The sequence below is a fragment of the Mesoplodon mirus genome (assembly GCF_964341445.2).
Source record: "Mesoplodon mirus genome assembly, chromosome: 8".
Classification (NCBI taxonomy): Eukaryota; Metazoa; Chordata; class Mammalia; order Artiodactyla; family Ziphiidae; genus Mesoplodon; species Mesoplodon mirus.
The window spans coordinates 16,242,600-16,262,683 of record NC_138984.1 but is presented as its reverse complement, the minus strand read 5'-3'; the positions used below and the strand labels follow the sequence as shown (position 1 = coordinate 16,262,683).

The window sequence follows — 20,084 nt, the reverse complement described above, 5'->3', positions numbered from 1 at the left end:
AAACATTTCCCAGACACCGTTTCTAAATTGTTTTATGGCTAACCTTTAAAAACAAATTCAAGCCTTAGAATCGTGAACTGGGACTTCTGCTGGTTCCTCAGTCATTCCCTTTATTAGAGACTTGATTGAAGATCTTTTTAAAAGCTCATTCTCAAGTTTCAGAATTCCAAATAAGTTGTTTATATCTTGATTGGAAGATTATATGGTTCAGGAAAAACTAACTCTTTACAATTGCTTCATGCCATATTTCTCTTGAATTAATTTTCCTATTGTAAGATTAAATATAAAAGATAAAAAACTATGAGTCAAGTTAAGATTTACATTTAAAACAATGTGTCTGGAAAATATCCGTCTTGGCTTAAGTGTTATGATTTTGCCATCAGTTGAAAGTACTCAGAGCTTATCAGAAATCTAAAATGATTTAGCAAATTATGGTGTACGTCTAGGCGCTTCTTTTTTTTCCTTAGCAGGAATCCTGGTTCATGTCTTTATTTACGTTTTTGCTCTTAAGTAATCAGATGCTTTTCTGATTTAACATTTAATAATACACATTTAGTTGCATTTTAGAAAACCACTGTGAATTACAGCTTTGTATGACATAAAGGGTTTTTTTTTTCATAGCTTCTACACTTTTCTCAAAAGGCTAATGATTATACACTTTTAAAATTTGGATATAATTTATTCCCACAACCAAACAAAAAATTCAAATGTTTATGCAAGTGTTTTTTTCCAATACGGGTACTACTGGAGTTACGTTATGCTTAAATATCAGTGACTGTATCTTTGAGGCTGTAACTAACCCTAAACTTGAACAGCAGAGATTTTCCTGAAAATGTTGTCTTCAGATTCAAATGCCTTGGGAATTATCCTGCAGTTGATTAGCATCTAAATAATTAGATTTTTTGGCCCTGTCTGTTTGAAAGCTGTAAGAGGGAAGTTGCCTGAAGGCAGAAGTTTCTAGCAAGGTAAGGATGGTGACCTTCTCACCCACCCAGAGTTACGGGAAGGGCATGGCTGACCTTTACCTAACCAGATAGAAAACCAGTGCATGTAAAATGTCCAGCTTATTTTTTATTTTAAACCTTAGCTAACATTTTAAAGTAGCTATGTTTCACACATGATGAAAAAGTATGCGTGTCAGACAAGTGTGGTTCATATGGTACATATATTTCCAAGTTTTATTTGTAAAGAGCACAGTGAGTACCTTGTCAGTTAAACTCTAAGTGTTATATATGCTTTAATCTCCAGCTCTGTGACAAGTTACAGAATGACTTTTACTTTATTGATTCTTTAGAATACCTATTTCTCAATAGACCTAAGCTGTCAAATGGATAGCAATATTCTTTAGAGACTGATGACTAAAATATAAATCTAGGCAAAAAAATTAGCATAGAAATGGCTTGCAAGAGACATATATACATATACACATACAGAGTTTACTTCTAGACAATGATGAACAATCATATTGTGTCCATCTATTATCAATAAAATAAAGCCCATTAAGAAAAAGCTCATTTCACCTAAATGAAAAAGTATGGTTACTACAGTTTGTATTTGACTATGTTGGACCCACCATGGGCTGTAATAAAATTCTCATATGTTTTAATTCATTTACGCATGCCTGCATTTAATATGCTTTGTGACCATGTCTACAATTAATATGATTTATGAGAAAAGAACATGTGTGATATTGGGGGGGGTAGGGTGTAGCATACATATTTTTTCTTCTATGAATGAAAAATATAGCAAAACGGCTCAAGGAAAATTGTTGGCTGTTAGCATATTAAGATGGACTGACAGAGCCCTGAGTAAACTTGGGGGAGTTAATGATATCCTCTTATCTGACCCTGACACATTTGCAGCATGTAATTTACAGAAGCTCTGTCTAGGGAATCTTGACAAATGCTCCTAACGATGTCAGGGCAATGTTCCATTCTAATGTAAAACAGATGTGGGTCAGATACCCTCATTCATCACTTAACACAGAGAGTCTCAAACTCTTTCTGAGAGGAATGACATTACCTGCTGTTAACTCTTCTCATTTCAGGAAACAACAGCAGCCCTCTAAAGAGTAAGCACTCAAACCTATCACCATTTCAAAAACATGACTGTAGAAAATTAAGCATATATCTCGGTTTAATTTTATGACTACTTCTGGACCCGTTTGCTAAATATTAATTGACCTCTTGAGACCTAGGATTCCAAATATAGAAAGGGAAAAGCTCTACACTTGGGCATCCCACAGTACTTCAGTGAGATGGTGTTTAAAACTTTATCTCTAATTGCCCATAAGATAAGCCTGCATTCAAGAAAATCCAGGGCTGATTCACCTAATAACCATTCGTAAATGCACACCTTGCTGAATCTTAACTGCCCAGTTCTGTCTGAGATTCACGCAGAACTTTACCTAGGTGTCCACGTTACCTTTTAGAAAGAAGGACCTCCACACTGCCCCTCTGAAGCATAGGGGTGCTGGGCTACACTGTATCTTCACTCCCCAAAAACTTCCCCTTCCACCCAGTACTACAACTGTGTGGAGGGCAGACATTCCAGGCTACTGAGGGAGGAAAAATTTGCCCGGCTCAACAGTGAAATTTCTTCTTTCTTCCAGATCATGTGTGATGCATGTGTGATTCATGTGTGATGCAGGCAAATATTTCTGTGGCTGCCCGAAGTCCATGGCATAAGACTCCATCTACTAAACGCCTGAAGATTACAGAAGAGAAACTTCCCTACACTTCTCTTCATGTGAAGGAAGATAAGTCCTTAGGACAGAGAAAAGAGCCAACTGAAAAGATCAAGTGGTACTGATTTAACGAGTAGATATCAGGAAAATTGTTTCTATTAACTATGGGAAAGCAGTGCACGGCCTTGCAAAAGTCTGAGAATGAACTTACCCTTCAGGAAGTGTTTTCTGCCCTGTTTCACAGGTTTTGTGTTAAGGCAGAATAAGCTTTCATTTAAGATGCATGGAAATGTGTAACAACTCTATACATCTGGGACAACATCTGAGAATGCAGCCTTCTAAGAACCAGAAGCTACTATTCCAGTAAGCTAAAGTCCTACCTACTTTAATTCCCCACCTTCCCGACTCCAGGGACACTGGACCAATAAAGATGTTGCAGTGCTTTTCCACCTGAAAACTTACTTGTGTTCTTGATCATAAATTGGGCAGTGGCTATGTCTCCTATTCCCAGGCAACTTGAAGTAGCTGGCAACATCCAGGACCCACAGTGAGGCCATATACATAGTTCTTTGACCTACAGAAATTAAATCTGCTCCTACAGATCTTGACAAAATAGAGTCTTTGTAATTTAGTGATAAAAGGAATACTCCCCAATCAGTTAAATCAAAATTACTTAGATTGCCCCTTACTTTCTAAAACCTTGCTGTTGCACCTGTTGTTTTAGCTACCTTTGTCTTTTGCTGGTGAGAGAGAAGTATAGCGTTCATAAGATTCTCCTGCCTTTGAGGTATCTAGTATCATAAAAGCTAGACTGTAGATTTTTTAAAAATGAGTTCATGTCAATATTTTATTTCGAGGGGCTTCCCTGGTGGTACACTGATTAAGAATCTGCCTGCCAATGCAGGGGACATGGGTTCGAGCCCTGGTCCGGGAAGATCCCACATGCCGCGGAGCAACTAAGCCCGTGAGCCACAACTACTGAAGCCTGTGTGCCACACTACTGAAGCCCGTGCGCCACACTACTGAAGCCCGTGCGCCTAGAGCCCGTGCTCTGCAACAAGAGAAGCCACTGCAGTGAGAAGCCCGCGCACCGCAACGAAGAGTAGCCCCCCGCTCACCACAACTAGAGAAAGCCCGCGTACAGCAACGAAGACCCAATGCAGCCAAAAATAAATAAATAAATAAATAAATAAATAAATAAATAATTTTTTAAAATTACATTTCAATAAATCAAAACAAGAACAAGAATAGGAAACAATAGGACAACCCTGTCCCCTCCCTACTCTTAGCCCCATGGAATAAAGGATGGTTGCCTCTTCTTTTCGTTGTAGTGGGTTCTCATGTTATTGTGATCTGAATTACTCAAACAAAACCAATTTTTGTACATTGTATTTCTGGGGAGTATCATATCCCAAGAGCATTACAATGACTGCATTCTGAATGGACACCAATATGTGTCCTTAGGTCTTTAAACTGTCTGAGTAGAATACCTTAAAATACTCCAGTCCACCAAGAAACTGCTTTTCCTTTGATGGTATTCAGCTTCCACATTTGTCTTATTCATCAGGGACAAAGAAAAGTATGTTTTTTTGTCAGACGCCTGTGTGATATTTTTCAGCAAACAATAATGAGAGCTCTGTTGCAACAAACAGTATTATCACTTTATCAAAATGCGTTTAATCCAAAAAAATGCATTTAATCCTTTTAAGTACTGTGTTTCTCTGCGTAGCTCTATAGGGTGACTCTTTTTCAATATCTCCCAAGTTTAACAGGAGATTGAAACAGAAGCTGAGATAGTTTAAGCACCTTGCCTGAAGACACACAGCTAGTGAGTGGCTGTTAAGTACTGGAATCTAGTGCTTTTGACTTTGGGGATCCTGCTTAGATCAATGAGTTATACCCACATGGCCGTCAGTTCACTAAACAGGAATTCTCTCTGTTTTTACTCCCTTTTTCTGCCTATCTTAACATTATTAAGCAGTTTATAGCTTCTTCTTTAAAATTACTCTTTTTCCTGCTAAGGTCACTTGCAGAGGGTGACAATGTATTGAAGCAGGAGATAACATCAGACATTAAATAGAAGAAACATTCACTAGTGAAAAAAAATTAAAGAACAATTCTAGAAATGGACAAATCATGAGTTGGGTCTCTACCCATTTTTTTCATTCAGCACTTCCTAGGAAATGTTCCTCAAAACTTGGTAGTCTGATACTCAACAAAAGGGATCCCCAGTTAAATTAGAGAACACTGAGTTAAACAAACATGTTTCTATACTGCAAGACTTGTCAGAGCCTTTAGTAGGCTAATGTGCACTGGGACTCTGAAAGGTAAAGGGATATAATTTGAAATATTTACCAAATCGTTGACTCAAAATCCTTTTTCTCCAAACCACTATTCCAAAGAGCCCACTTTGGGGAACAAGTCTTTATTATGAGACACTGTTTGGTTTCTGGGTGTTCAAGGATGATTATGACCTAGTATCATGCCTCTAGAAGCTCATGGTCCAAAGGGGGGATGGATATGCTATAATACAGTGTGGTATGTATTTTAACAAGGTATAAACACACTAATGTGGCATCAATAGAGACTAAAACAAGAAATATTGCCTACAAGTGTCATAGAAGGGTTCATACTGAACTAGAAATTTTCCCTTGGCATCTTATATATAGAGGGTCAGCTCTTTAGAGGGTTTTTACACTTGATCTTAGCCAAAAGGCCAAGAAGTGATATAGAGGGTTTTTTTAATCGGCAACTGTTTAATTAGATTTTGTAATGCAAGCTGCCCAAAATGAGACATCAGTATTTTGTGGAGGGGGAAAAGATGGTTATTTCTTTAAATAATGCCTGCATCCTTCATTAGTTCAGTGCTGAGGACAGCCTGCCCAGTCATCTCACAGCTCCGAAATATTCCCTGCAAGGTAGAAACACAACCCTTTGATTCTACAAAATGCACTATCTCAAAGGGTCTCCCAATTTACCATCTTTTCCATTGATCAGCAAAGACAATACAATCACTAAACTCAGAAACTCTAGTTTACTGAACTCTAGCTAAATGTCAAGAGGAATTTTTAAATATTACACTATACATTGAAAAATATACACCTCTGATGAGACCCAGACTGTTTTGCAGAGACAGATTCTTTAAAAAAAAAAAAAAAATAGTGTACAACTAATGACTGAATCCAGTCTTCTGTGTCTGCAGTACAAAGCACACATTCAGCCTCTAATTGAATAAATATGCAAGTATTGAGATTTCTATAGATATTGCCATTTTGCAAATGCAGTAATAAATTAAAAGCTTTACATTGCATTCCAACCACATATAAAGGGTTGATTCAGACCATTGGCCTCACACTAGAATTCAGCACGGCTTTCCTATGTTTTACTGACGAAAAAGAAAAACTTTTTATTCCGGTAGCTTAGTTATGGACCAAGCAATCACACTCAATTTTTTCTCTTCAATGGCTAAAGGAATTCAAATGGGCCTAAATACCTTGGGGTTGTTACATTTTTTGTCCATTGTACAAGAGAAAGTAGCTGATGGAATTTCTACTTAAATCAATTTAATCAATTTAATTCACAAAAAAATTTTAATTCAGCAAGAAAGGTTTTCTTGTGGCTCAATTCAGTGACGTGATGTAAGATTCAGTCACTGGTGGCTGCTGCTCCCTCCTTTTCTTTAAAAAAGAGATTTTGGCCAAGTACTTGTTTCTCTCACAATTCTCCAACTAACCCAAGAGGCTGTGGCTAGAGCTGACATAAACCAGGGCTCTCCTCAAGCTCTTTAAGGGTAGCAACCACAGCCTTCGGAGAAAAACCAAAGGCACCAGGTCAATTACAGCCTGCACTGATTCAACAAATGGATTAGCAGCAATGTTTTCACCACCAAGCAGAATATCTTGAAAACCTAATATGGAGGAATGGAAACATGCAAATGGCCAGTGGTTACTCTGGTGTAGCTGAAATGGGCTTATTTATGATCATAAACATCCTTGAGCCTTCATAAACATGTAAAAGGCTTCTGCAGCCCTGGTTTTGAGCTCATGAATTGCTTTAGAAATGAAACAGAAAGAGGCTGAAGCTTCGGAGAGGCTGCCACTTTTGTACAGAATGTCTCTCTGTCCAAGCTTTGTTTGACACCCAATCAATCTCTTTAATCAAAAGCACTCCTTTTTCTTCCACAGATGAATTTCTGGAAATTGTAAAGAGGTAGTGCCTTTGTTTGGAAATGAGTTGGTGGCAGGCCACCTGTTTGTCTGGTTCTTCACGATGATAAAGATAGGTTGAGGGCACAGGATCTGCAACCTGTGTGTGAAATGGACAAAACAAATGGCCTGGCATCAAGTAGCTTCTGGATGTGTGCCCAAAATGTCCAGAAAAATAGCCCTCCTGAAACAGGAGCTGGCCCTGCCATCAGGGTAAATCTTACTGCTTTTACATGTATCAACAGTACTAAAGAAGACCAAGGAATTGCTATACCACAGTGAAAAGGATATTCTCTCTATACAAAACAGAAAAGTACCCATCACAACCATTCTTAATGACTATACCCCATTCGCATAACAAACTGATGTGTAGTAAACCGCACACCTTCGATGGACAAAGATCATTCATCTTGCCTTGCAGCTAAGGAATCTGAGATAATTGTGAACACTGTGGTCCAGGAAATGACAAGCAAAATCAAAAGCAGTCTTGAGTTCTGTGTACACATATTAATGCTTAAATGCTTCTCCCTAGTAAGTTTCAGGAGTAACAAATGTTTGTCAAAAGAAACTGTGCTGAGCAATTGAAATCTGATTTGAAATGGAACCACAACAGTCTAATACATATATGCATGAAATGGAGAAGCTGCCTAATAAGCGTAGCTGACACCAAATATGCAATTTACATACATTACACACTGATAATCTCAATTTTAATATTATTCTTTAAAAGTAACTGGATGGGTGATGGAGTTAAAATTTTTCTTTTATAAAATGTGAATAAGAACAAAAGTTTATCCTGACGTCTTCCACCATTAACCACAATCTCCTTAGTGTAAAGATATATCTGCTCTTTCTTGGGTCTGTTTCAGAGGCAGTATCTCATCCCCACAAAGCTGTGATGATTCAACCAGACTTAGCAGATGAATGGCCGATAAACTTGATGAGATCTGCAGACCTGCTCTTTGTTCCTGAGGTGCTGAGTAGTGAGCAAACATTCAGGCATGTTTAAGCCTGGTACACAAATCTTTATGAGAATTTTTTCTTTCCTCAGTACATTATCCATGAAATAGGACAGGTGTACTGGTTATTCAATTACATCTTACACAAGACCTGGCCAAAATTTGAAATGAGGCCTCTGAGCATAGATCTTACTGTGGGGATTTATTAATAACAGTTAAAAGTTGTCTATAACAAAACGTTTTTTTGTAATTTAAGCCTATTTTCTTATTTTATCATTGGTTTCACTCATAAACCAGAAACGAAAATCTGCCCATCTGTCCTAAACATAAAATATGTTCATAATAATCCAGATTTATACCAAATGTATTTTTAAGTATTGCTGAATTGAGAGAGTACTCAAAATTTATAGCCTCTGAGGTTACAAAGAGGACTTCCTCTTTTTAAGGAGGAAAATGCTTAAAATGAACGTAGGAAAGGCTCAGAAAGCTTCTTGGATATCAAATGGCTCCGTAGGAAAAAAAAATGTCAATGATATAAGAGTAAATGAATCAAAACCATATGGATCAAATTTTCCCTAAAATACACAGTTTGAAAAATTAAGGAGGAAAAGTGCTTGGCAAAATGTGTTTTAGGTTTTACCAAACCCAAAACATTCGAAGAATCATTTGCAATGGCTGATGAACCCTAAATGCAGCCAAGTTGGCCCATTTTTGTATACTACATAATAATAAAAAAAAAGCTTCCTAGATAACTTCCTAGTGTAACCCACTGATACTGTATTTCACTCAAAAAATCATTAGAAGCTGTCACCAGAAACCGTGGCGTTTGTAGGAGTAGGGGGGTGTTGAAATGATATAAGTTTGTTCATTTAATTGGCCTTGTTTTGGGGGTTTGGCTCTGCGTGTTTTGGAGGTGGGGGGAGCAGTGAGGGTAATGTTTCTTGCAAAGGAAAGTTAATTAGAAGAACATGGGCCAAACGTTAATTAGTCTCACGTCTTGAGCATGAGCATATGGTAGTATTTCCTTGGCACTCAGTATTCCAAGTCGGCATTCCTTTTTTTCTCCTGCACATGCAGGAAGGTGCTGGGAACACACCAGCTGGGTTTGGAGGGGAAATACGTGGTCTCTATTTCCCTTTGCTCTTTCTGTGGTGTTCCCACACCAAGAAAACACAACTTTTCAAAAGAGGGTGCTACTGCAGGGTAGAGGGAGTTGAATGGTTTTCTTCTCAGATCGTGTTTTGTCATTCATTATAAAAGCCTCATCTCCTGAAAGGGTTATATAGTTCAAGTGGTCCTAGAAATTCAGAGACAGTAGAAAATTTCAAGGGAATTAGCCTATTCCCAACCCACCCATCCCTGAGAATCTCAAGTTCCCTGACAAATCCAGCTTTTGAGGGAGTGTGAAGCCCAGCCCTCCATCTGTGAAGGCTTTTGATGGTTCCTGCAGGAAAATCGAGCTGAACATCACTGCCGGAGCCCATGGAAAACTTTCTGCAACATTAGGCTTCTTCAGCAAGTGAAATGTGTAATTTGGTTTATTAAAGAACTAGTAATAACTGCAAGAGAGGTAGACTTGGATTTTAACTCTGCCAGTGACTCTAGCTGTGTTGCGCTGGCCTCAGCTTTTCCATAAATAAAATGGGAATATTCCCCAGATACAGTTATGGATTCCCTCAGAACAAGATACACTTTTCCAACGATTCAGTAACACACAGACGCTTTTAGCAATTTGAGGAAGGATAGGACCAAAGCTTCTAAAAGTTTTCATCAGGATTCTGAGATTTAGAATGTCATAGATGCCTGTCAGTCTACTACTACTCTAATCCCACCAGCTGGACAGTGTAACCTTTTCCTGATTCACTGCTTCACACCCATCCCTCCCGAAGCTGAGAATTTCTCTGGGAAAAGCACTGAGGGAATCTAAGAAACACCATTTGACTAATGGCTCTGATTCCAAGCTTTTTTTTTTTTTTTTTTTTTTTTTTTAGGCCGCAGGTCATGAGAGATCTTAGTTTCCCAAACCCACGGCCCGGGCAGTAAAGCATGGAGCCTTGCCCACTGGACCACCAAGGAAGTCCCTGATTCCAAGCTTTAAAAGAATCTTTGCTCAAGGGAGCAGATATGTTAGAGACCCCAAAGGAAAATCAACTACCTCCCTCACACAAACAGAGAAACAATTTGCTTATCATAATGGTGTCTATTAATTCTTTGACAAGAAACTAGAAAGCCGATTTTACAACAGTTCACATACATTCTAACTCATGCAAGTCTGAATGGCAAACAATACATCAATTTCAATGACACTAAGAAAATAATCAAATAAAATGCACAAATGAAATAGCATCCACTAAAGAGATTTACAATGAATTGATCATAATGACTCAAAAAACTTTAGCTCCAATTCAATTTAAATTAATAGGTATGGGGCTTCCCTGGTGGCGTAGTGGTTGAGAGTCCGCCTGCCGTTTCAGGGGACACGGGTTCATGACCCGGTCTGGGAGGATCCCACATGCCGCGGAGCGGCTGGGCCCATGAGCCATGGCCACTGAGCCTGCACGTCCGGAGCCTGTGCTCCACAACAGGAGAGGCCACAACAGTGAGAGGCCCGCGTATCGCAAAAAAAAAAAAATTAATAGGTAGGTAAAGACCTATGATGAAGGGTAAAGGCAGGGAATACGTAAGATGCAAAGTTACATATTATATAATATAGAACATGCATACTATCTCAATTATATATATATGTGTGTGTGTGTGTATGTATATATATATATATTTTTTTTAAGCATAAGACCCAAAAAGAGCTGAAAGGCAATATGCAAAAATATTAACAGTGACTCCCCAGGGGAATTCTTTTCCTACTCTAGAGATACCTTTTTAAAATTTTTTCCGTTTTCTACAATAACCATGAAGTACGTTTTATTATTGGGGGAAGTTAAAAGATTGATAAGAAAAATGTGTAAAGCAAAAAAGCACGTAAAGAGTGCATTAGCAAAAAGAGTGTTAATTAACTCAAATCCAAAGTTTAGAAAACTAGTTTCTATAAAATGATTTTAAAATATGAATAAGACCCCCGCCTCTATTTTTTATGAAACCTGTCTCCTCTTCACCCAACTGGGTGCTATCATGAATGAGATTTGAGAGTAGGAGCTGGGAATCCTCTGTCCAGTCCCAGCTCTCTCACTATTAGCGCTGTGATCACAAGCTCTCTGAGCCTCAGTTGATTTGTCTGTATATTAGACATCCAGATAGAGACAGAGGAAGTGGAAAAGTTGGAGAAGAGGAGAAATGGCAGTCGCAGGTTTAGTTCCATTTTTAATATTATATGATCCAGTATATTAATAAGCACTTCTCTATAGCAAGCAAAAAGACTAAGCCATGACCACCCTTTCTTTACTCTCTTCTTTAGTTAACAGGTAAACCAGCTGTTAGACGTGGACTCTTTTCTTCAAATTGTCTTTACAATATTTTTAATAAAGCCAAACAATCAAAACCAGGGTAGTGCACACCTCCCCACCTTGCTTAAATAGAGGCATTCCTGAGAAATGGTAAATCTTAAAGGCTATAGAAATCTGAGTTTTAATTCCCAACTCTCCTAATGTTCCTGTTCCATCTTTTTGTAAATATGTCTGGCAAGATATTGATTCACTCAGCCTTTTTTCCTCCAACTTTGCCTAAGGAAATAAGGAGGAGTTTCATATTATTTGTTTCTTTTCTAACTCACTGGAGATGCTAGAAGAACTAAGACAACATGGGTTCCTAGTGGTAGGTTGAGGAGGAAATATATGGTAGAAATACAAAATGTCCTGGATATTTGCAATTTAATAAGTGAGGAGTTAACATAATGTGTAAGAGCATAGTGAAGAAATACAGAAGAAGCTGCCTGTGGAATTTCCCATGGCTTGATATTGGAATGATTCCCACCCTACCGCCAGCTCTGGAATCATAGCCAGGCTTCTTGAAATCAAGGATTAACAGTTTCAAGGTCAAGTGCTAGTACCTCCACTTATACAACACTGTATAATACACTTATACTTCCTATAACATACAAGAGCAGACATCTATATAATACAAGAAACTAGGAGCTTCACCTAGAGAATACAGGTTTGTGTCATCATTTTTATTATGCTCGAACACTAAGAAATGCCAAGAGAATCCTGGGTCTCACCTTACAGAAGTGGTTCGAGTTGAAGTTTACTTTTATGCAAACTTTCAACTAAATCATGTTCATAAAAAGCTCTTCTATGGCCCCAAATGACTTATAAAACTGCAGAGATAACTACTTCTGATGTTACTTCTAAACTGTGGAAGAAGCTTCTATGCTATAGATCCAGACATTTAAAGATGAATCTATTAATATAAATCCATGATTTTCATGCAAAATCACATTCACGGATGCCAGCACTTGGAAATTAAATGTATTAAAGTCCTGTAGGAAGCACGTCCATTGTTTTCATGTTGTTATTTTTCAGCTGAGGCTTAAAGCCACCTCTTATTTTTTATCCCAGGATGTGCTATAGGAATCTATGAAACTTAATTACATTCACTGTTACAAAAAAGGATTTATGAACTTTTGCCTTTAGGCAGAAATGTTTATTTCATTGCCTTTGCTATTCATTCTTTTCAACTCCAACGGCTTTGAACTTCTCAGCTGCTCGGAGTTATCACCGTTGTGCAGAGCCCAGGAACTCCACTCCCAAGACGCAGACCACAAGTTGAAGAAAACGAAGCAGGCGAAGATATACGAGTCGTTATTTTGGCCACCCTTTGTGCCATTAAAATCTCATTTTCTGCCTATTAGAATGCCCTCTTGGTGTTTAGGCAGCAGTGATAGTCAGTGATTAGTGTGTAATTGAGTATAATTGTCTTTTCACTTTTCATTTGTGTCATTCTGAGCTTCTCTCTGTTTTTCTAACCACCAAGAGGAAAAAGGGGGTTAAGAAAAGATAAAGCTGTTAAAACTCTCACTCTCAGCCCTGAAGAGATGCTCGATTGCAATTATAGATTGCAACCCCTTCGTGACATTTCTCCAAATTCAGCGGGCAGCTCTCCTCGCCACCTGGGCCAAGTGCTCTCTAATAAAATCAAGTGATCTGTATTTAAACAACTGCTAATAATGTCAACCTCAGACAGATGCCACATGTAGGAAATTTAACCAACCCTCTGACATGCAATTATCAAGGCAATTTATTAATATAATCTCTCAAGAAAAGCTCATAGTCCAATGCAAATTAGAAAAACAATTACAACATTCAAATATCTATATATTCCCAAAGAGCAGTCATTCTCCTAATCTGTGCGTTTATAACTCATTTATCCTAGAGTTCTGTAGTCATCAGCTGGGTCTCTCTCCACACAACTTGTTAACCTCTTCTCCAAATATCGTATAAAAGCTTTGGTGTTTTCTTATTAAGTGTTCTTGCTCACAACCCTATCAGCTGACCAGATACCATTAAAAAAAAGAAATGTGTGTGAACCTCTTACCCAAAACCCTGAACAAGGAATGCAGAAGATGAATGCCTTGACAACTAAGTATAACATAAAATCTCTGTGATTACATGAAAAGTCACTTGGATTTTAAGTCTAAGCTACAACTTTTGATACAGCCCGTAGGAAGGGTGGAGAGAAAGGAAACTAGAAAACTGAAATCATGTGGCTTGTATAAAGAATACATTATGGTTTAAATTTGGCAATTCATTATACGACTGCCTCGGGGAATTGACTATTTGGTTCTGGTATACAGCAAATCGTCTGTCTGGAAACATGGGACTGACCTGAGGTGAAAGGCCATTGCCAATGGCGGGGTTCATGGGGTTGGAGGGCCCGGACGGAGGCACAAAGCTGTCTGTATAGCTGGAAAATCCATGCCTGGTGCTGGAGAGGCAGTAGGCAGAGCTGCTGTCCGGGGTGGAAGGAATAGTGCTTTGGTGTACAGTGCTTGGAGGAAGCGGCTGAGGTCTGTGGACCGTGCTGCTGGGATCCGACACGGCTGCAAGGAAGAAGGTCATCAGCCATAAATCTCCTTTGGAGGCCAGCAGAGAAAGTTCAGTACAAAGGTTCACAGTCACCAAGCCATCAGCAATATATCCTGGTCAGCCACATGTACATTTCAAGCTGTCCTTCTTGACACTCAGGTCTAGAACCACTCATAACAAATACAGCCACATCTCTGCACATATGTGCAAGTACCTAATTTATCTACATACTTTCAACACACACTCACCCAGAAGAGAAATTCAGAAATCACATCAACAGTGCGAACAAACCTATTTTGGTAGTGAATGTTATTAATCAACGTGAGGATTAACCCATGTAAGAATTGCAAGTCTCAAGATTCTTATCAAATATCCTTCCAAAGCACTTGAACATTAGTGTGATAGTATAGTTTCGAATGCCTGCAATGCTATCTTTCATAACGCAAACTAATTTAGTTTTATCATGTATCCCATTCACCTCTATGCATTAAGACAGAGGGACTTTTTATCAAAGCTTACCTTCCCTCTATTCCTACTGCAGTTAGGAGCCATCACAGAACTTCAGTTAATGGCAGACTGGAGTATAAATGTAAAGTTTTAACAAATGAAAAGCAAATTGCATGCTTATTTAGGGAGGCTGTTGTTTTGTTTTAAAATACTGAAACAGTATTATATTACAACACATTTATCTAGAGAGATTCAGACAGGTCACAGAACAAACTATGTTTCTGAAATGTGACAGGTATCAGTACTTTCAGGACAACCTCATGTAACGTAATGAACATACAAACAGCCACAAGGACACCGCAGAAGATTTCACTGCATAAATTAAGCAGCAAGGAACAAGATTGGGAGTTGCATCCTCCATACCTTGCGGAATAGCTGTGGGCTGGTAAGAGGTCTCGGACAGCTGGTATGTTGGCAGTGTCGGCATGGCCGTGGGAGGGAATCCCCCCGGAATGAGATGGTTGAAAGCCATCAGTTGATTGGCCCCAGCCTGCTTCCTCCATCTTGCACGGCGGTTGCTAAACCAGACCTATGGATTTAATTTAAAATTTGAGGATTTCACTGATGAAATAATAGTACAGTCTTAATGAATTTTTCATGCTAAAACAGATTAAAGGCCCCTTACTGACAGGGCAAATAGACACAAGAGCCCTCCACCTTCTGGGTTGTATTGTCAGGGAAGAAAGGAGAGTTAGATGTCAGGGGTCAGTAGAGGGACTTCGAGGGCCTTCCATGGTCCTGCAGAGCCCCCACGAGCCTGGGGGTGACCATGGGGAGGGATGGTTAAGCAGGGACGGGAACAACGGAAACTCCCTGCCATCACCATAAGCACCTCCCACCTTCATGTACCGCAGCAAAACGGGGAGGATCCAGGGGTCTGTTTGACCCCCGCGTGACATGTGTCCTAATTTGGTCTTACCTATCACACCAATCCTTGTTTTTTATAGTCTTATCAATGTGTTTGTATTTCTATGGACATTATGTGCACAATTCCTGGAAAGTCATATAAATTAACCAGAAGGATAAATGGAGCTCTTTTACCATCCCTTCCAGAGTGTGAGACATTGTGCTGATCTTCATGGAAATAGATGATGAAGAGGTAAGTATTTCAAGAAATGAAAGCATTTTATCTATGAAGCTCTTTCAAATAGTGGGTTTATTTATTATTTCTTTCAACAGCAGCTATAAGCACCTATCTTTTCAACAGAGGGCTAAAGGGGTGGATAAGATAGGACCCCTGCGCTCAAGTAGCTTACTGTCTCTCCTCTGGGAACTCACAGAGTAATCAAGGTCACCAAAATAACTGCTCACAGGAGGTAGAAACTCCACGTTTGAAAATGCAGAGAAATCAGGAGAAGTTTAGAGTGGAGACGAAGTTTCAACTCCTTTTAAAGCTTGGATATGATTTCGAAAAGTGGTCATGCCAGTTGGAAGAGATACAAGAGACCAGCATGTCTACGAAAAGTTGAGACTTGATTTCCTTATAGAACAAAGTTAACAATTATACAACTTAAATGTAAATTTCAAGTCACAAAATTTTTAAAAGAGTGGAGAGAGGCATGTCTCCCTTCTGTAGCAAGAAAGCCCAGTTTAACAGGTACTTTGCCAAGGTATCTGCTTAAACTTATGCCAGTCACCCAAGCATTTGTCTGGAAAAGAGTTTGGTCATCTCTAACCATGATGCAAGACAGTTGTAAGGAAAGCTGTTTGAACTTCCTCAGAACACCAACATTTAATACTCCTTGAGTTTCCAACAGGAAAAGAAGGGAAGTCAATATTTTCCCATGTTGATACATAATTGAATTAGAGTTTTACTTAACTTAATAAATTGCCACCTGGGATAATAGAACCATTGACAGTACTCTATTTCAGGTCTGCATCAATTGTGTTTCCTCAGTGCAAGTCTAAGCGTCTGTTACCAGGACTCCCAAAGGCATCAGGGTAAGAAAACTGTTTTCAGGGAAGTGCTTGGAACAAGCTGGTGAGCCTGAGGAGGCTGGGGGTAAGAAATTAGGGTTGTTTTCATGCCTGAACGCACCGTACTATACCACGCACTGTGTCATATTTTATAGTATAAAACCTCCAGATTAATGAGGCACACCTGGCTCAGGTGATGGGTTGTTTTTTTTGTTTTTTGTTTTTCTCCCCACACTTATCTAGACGAACCCATGTGCAGTGCATCTTCAGTTTTATGTACTAGGCTGGGAGGAGAGTTGAATTTCCAAAAGTTCTGATGTGACTTCACTCATTCAGACTTACTGTCTTCAAATCTACTGGTGAGATCCCTTATGAAGAACTCAGCAGCTTGCCACTTCTGACATTATCAGAGCATGTTGCCAACCTCTCTGTGCCAACTTCCTGCTGTAACTTTTAGATAAGTAAACCAAATTTGATTTATCCAGTGGGTGGGCTCTGCCTGGTTATTCCATCAGTCTTAACCTACTTTTGATTTACATTCATGCTAACACCTCCATAATCCATTTTTTTAAATCAAAAATGTCTTTGCTCAGATAATAAATTAGAAGAAACATCGTAACTACAAATCCCTTCAAAACATTAAATCCAAAAGGCTAGGGGTATAAAGTTTTGGGGGGTTATTTCCATTTTTCCAAAATGATACAAGTAAATATTGATGACATGGAATAAACCTACCAGGAGTTGGATAAAAATTCTTATAGTTACAATACAGCATATATTATAACTACAATATAAGATGAAGAGAAATAGTTGGGAAGCAAATCTTTACTGAAAAACAAACCTTCAACAGGACGTTTAAGAGTTTCCCAAAGGAAGGAATTTAAATGTTGTTTAAATTTAGGCTAAATAAATCCAGAGGGCTATTCCTGAGGGAAGCAGGGCTTACTGAAGACTGAGCTGCCTGTCTCTGACCATTTAACCAGATTTTTCTATCATCTTGCCCCTGCCAGCCTCTGCAACTCCTAGAACCAGCTGAAACTGCCAAAAGAAGCACTAAAGGAAAAATATATTGAAGTTGCAAAATGGGAAATGGCCCTTGCCTTCTTTATGCTTTGAAACTCATAAACATCTATTTTTAATAGAAAAAAAAATGCCCTTGAAATCACCTTCATTTTAAGTACCCAAACTGGCTATACAAAGTGATCCTGGGGTACTGTTATTAGCCCATCTTTGACTGAAAGACATTCCCTTGGTCCTCAGAAGTCCTACCCAACTCTTCCAATATTGTCTCTCTAATTCCTAACAGACAATCAAGGAATAATCTACTGAATGGCATGTGTAAGTGCAGAATACTGAATAAGTTCATCTAAAATGGGTGGAAGGCATCTATGATTCAGTTACTATCACGAGAAACTTTGTTTTGAAAAGGGTAGCAATTGCAACAGAGACAAACTGGCCTTTGATGTTCTGGAGGAGAATATGAGTGTTCCACCAATTTCTTAGCCAGAAGGGCAGAAAGAATAAGTTTTACTAAGCTATCTACCTATTAAATGTCATTCTACGATCTCTAATTCAATGTGATTTCACTCTCCCCACGCAGCATTACCTGGCCTTCCACATCACACTTAGCATGGTAAGAAAGTGGGGCGGGAGACATACATTGGTGGATAACTACTACCAGGCATGGTTAATTGCTTACAATTGCCTGTATAATATCACACTACATCAGAACCTTCCCTCGCACCAAGTTTTTATTTCATTTGATGAACTGCAGCCTGGTTCATTTTCATCTGCTCCTGGATCTTTCCCTACTCGTAGGTCTCTCTTCAGAGCCCTTCTACAAAGTCATATTCACGCTTTTGGAAATGATATTTAGACCCATTCTGGAGTAATATAATATCAAATGATTTTTGAAGCAAAATTTAAAATATAACATCATGATAACTAGGGGGAAAAGGTAATGAATCACAAAAGAATAGGTTTTTATAAATTTTTCTCTTCACGAGTAAAAAAAGTACCAATTTGTTCTCAACAATGAAAGTTGTAAAAAAACAATATTTTAAGAAATACGGTAATACTTTTCATTCACATGGGAGCAGTGCAGACCAGGCAATAGTTGAATCCCACCTTTCCCCACCCCTCACTACCTCTGTGATCTTGAACAATTTGCATAATATCTGTGGGTCTCTGTTTTCTCATCTGCTAAATGGGAGAAATAAAAAACTCCTTCACAAGATTAAATGAGACAATATAATCAGTTAAATGAGAGTACAATCAAAGCTTGCAAAACACCTAAGAGATACTGTGTTCAGTAAATGTTAGTTATTAAATACAAACGTCACACTGAGAAATCCAAGAATTAGAGACTTGCTTTGTTTTCTAAGCTCTCTGGTCTACAGCCAAAGCCTTTTGTGCCCCTGAGCAAACAGGAAAGTACCCAAATAACACCTCAAATAATTGAACGCTAGTTTGGCTTGAATGGAGACTTAGGTCCAAATTGCTTCCAAGGTTCATGGATTAGTGTTAATTGTCCCATGGTGTAAGCCTAATTTTGCCCGTCAATAAATTACTGGTTCACATTTTTGGCGTGGTCCTCAAAGGCAATCTAACCTACATTGTTCCAGATGGGTTATTTCAAAAAGGCATTTAAAAAATGGGAAGAGAATGTAATCATTAATCCTTAGAGAGAGAACTCACAACAAGATTATAAAATGTTTCATTAAATACTAGAGCTGATACTAAAGTGCCAATTACAATACTTTCCAAGTAGGTAAATTCAGGACAAGCTGCTTGTTGCCTGGACCTTCCCACTCACTCCACTCCCCCTCTCCCATATCACAGCCGCCCAGCCCTCTTACCATTGCTGCTACCCAGCCTTGACCACTGTATGGAGAGCAGGTTGGGGAAAGGATGAGCAAGGCTGAAGAGGAGAAATGCCACGCTCCTGTGAATGTCAGAGGATCACGACACACATGAAAGCGTACTTAACTGCATCTTTAAATACCCCAAGAGCAAACTCCTGCAGAGAATTGTAGGATGACCACATTTTTGCTTTATTATGGAGTTCAGGGCCAATATTCCGTACCTGTCTTAACTTTTAAACTATACAGATCTGGGGCTTCCCTGGTGGCGCAGTGGTTTAGAGTCCACCTACCACTGCGCCACCAAGGAAGCCCTAGGAATATATTTAAAAAAAAACATACTTCAGGGGGCTTCCCTGGTGGCGCAGTGGTTGAGAGTCCGCTTACCACTGCGCCACCAAGGAAGCCCTAGGAATATATTTTTAAAAAAAAACGTACTTCAGGGGGCTTCCCTGGTGGCGCAGTGGTTGAGAGTCCGCTTACCACTGCACCACCAGGGAAGCCCTACAAATATATTTTTAAAAAACATACTTCAGGGCGCTTCCCTGGTGACGCAGTGGTTGAGAGTCCGCATAACACTGCACCACCAGGGAAGCCCTAGAAATATATTTTTAAAAAACATACTTCAGAGTGTGGTTGGGAGTCCGCCTGCCGGTGCAGGGGATGCGGGTTCGTGCCCCGGTCTGGGAGGATCCCGCGTGCCGCGGAGCGGCTGGGCCCGTGAGTCATGGCCGCTGAGCCTGCGCGTCGGGAGCCTGCGCGTCGGGAGCCTGTGCTCCACAGCAAAAGAGGCCGCGATAGTGAGAGGCCCGCGTAACGCAAATAATAATAATAATAAAATAAACTATACAGATCTGTTAGATGGCTTTAAACCACCATTGGGCTTCCCTGAGGATCACAAATTACTGATGCTATAAGGGTCCTGAGAGATCATGCATCCTAGGGATTTTTAATTAAAGGAAAGAACGTGGTGG

General features: G+C 39.3%; 1 protein-coding gene across 3 annotated transcripts in view; it reads right to left on the bottom strand.

The window, feature by feature from the left end:
* PAX3 (paired box 3) overlaps positions 1–20,084 on the bottom strand; it is a gene marked incomplete at both ends in the record, with an annotated part of 93,168 nt that overhangs the window by 5,394 nt on the left and 67,690 nt on the right. For all 3 annotated transcript variants that reach the window (XM_082631565.1, XM_082631567.1, XM_082631566.1), the window contains 2 exons: positions 13,625–13,839; positions 14,696–14,861. In XM_082631565.1, coding sequence (XP_082487691.1) covers positions 13,625–13,839; positions 14,696–14,861 — 381 coding nt within the window. The remainder of the gene's footprint in view (positions 1–13,624; positions 13,840–14,695; positions 14,862–20,084) is intronic.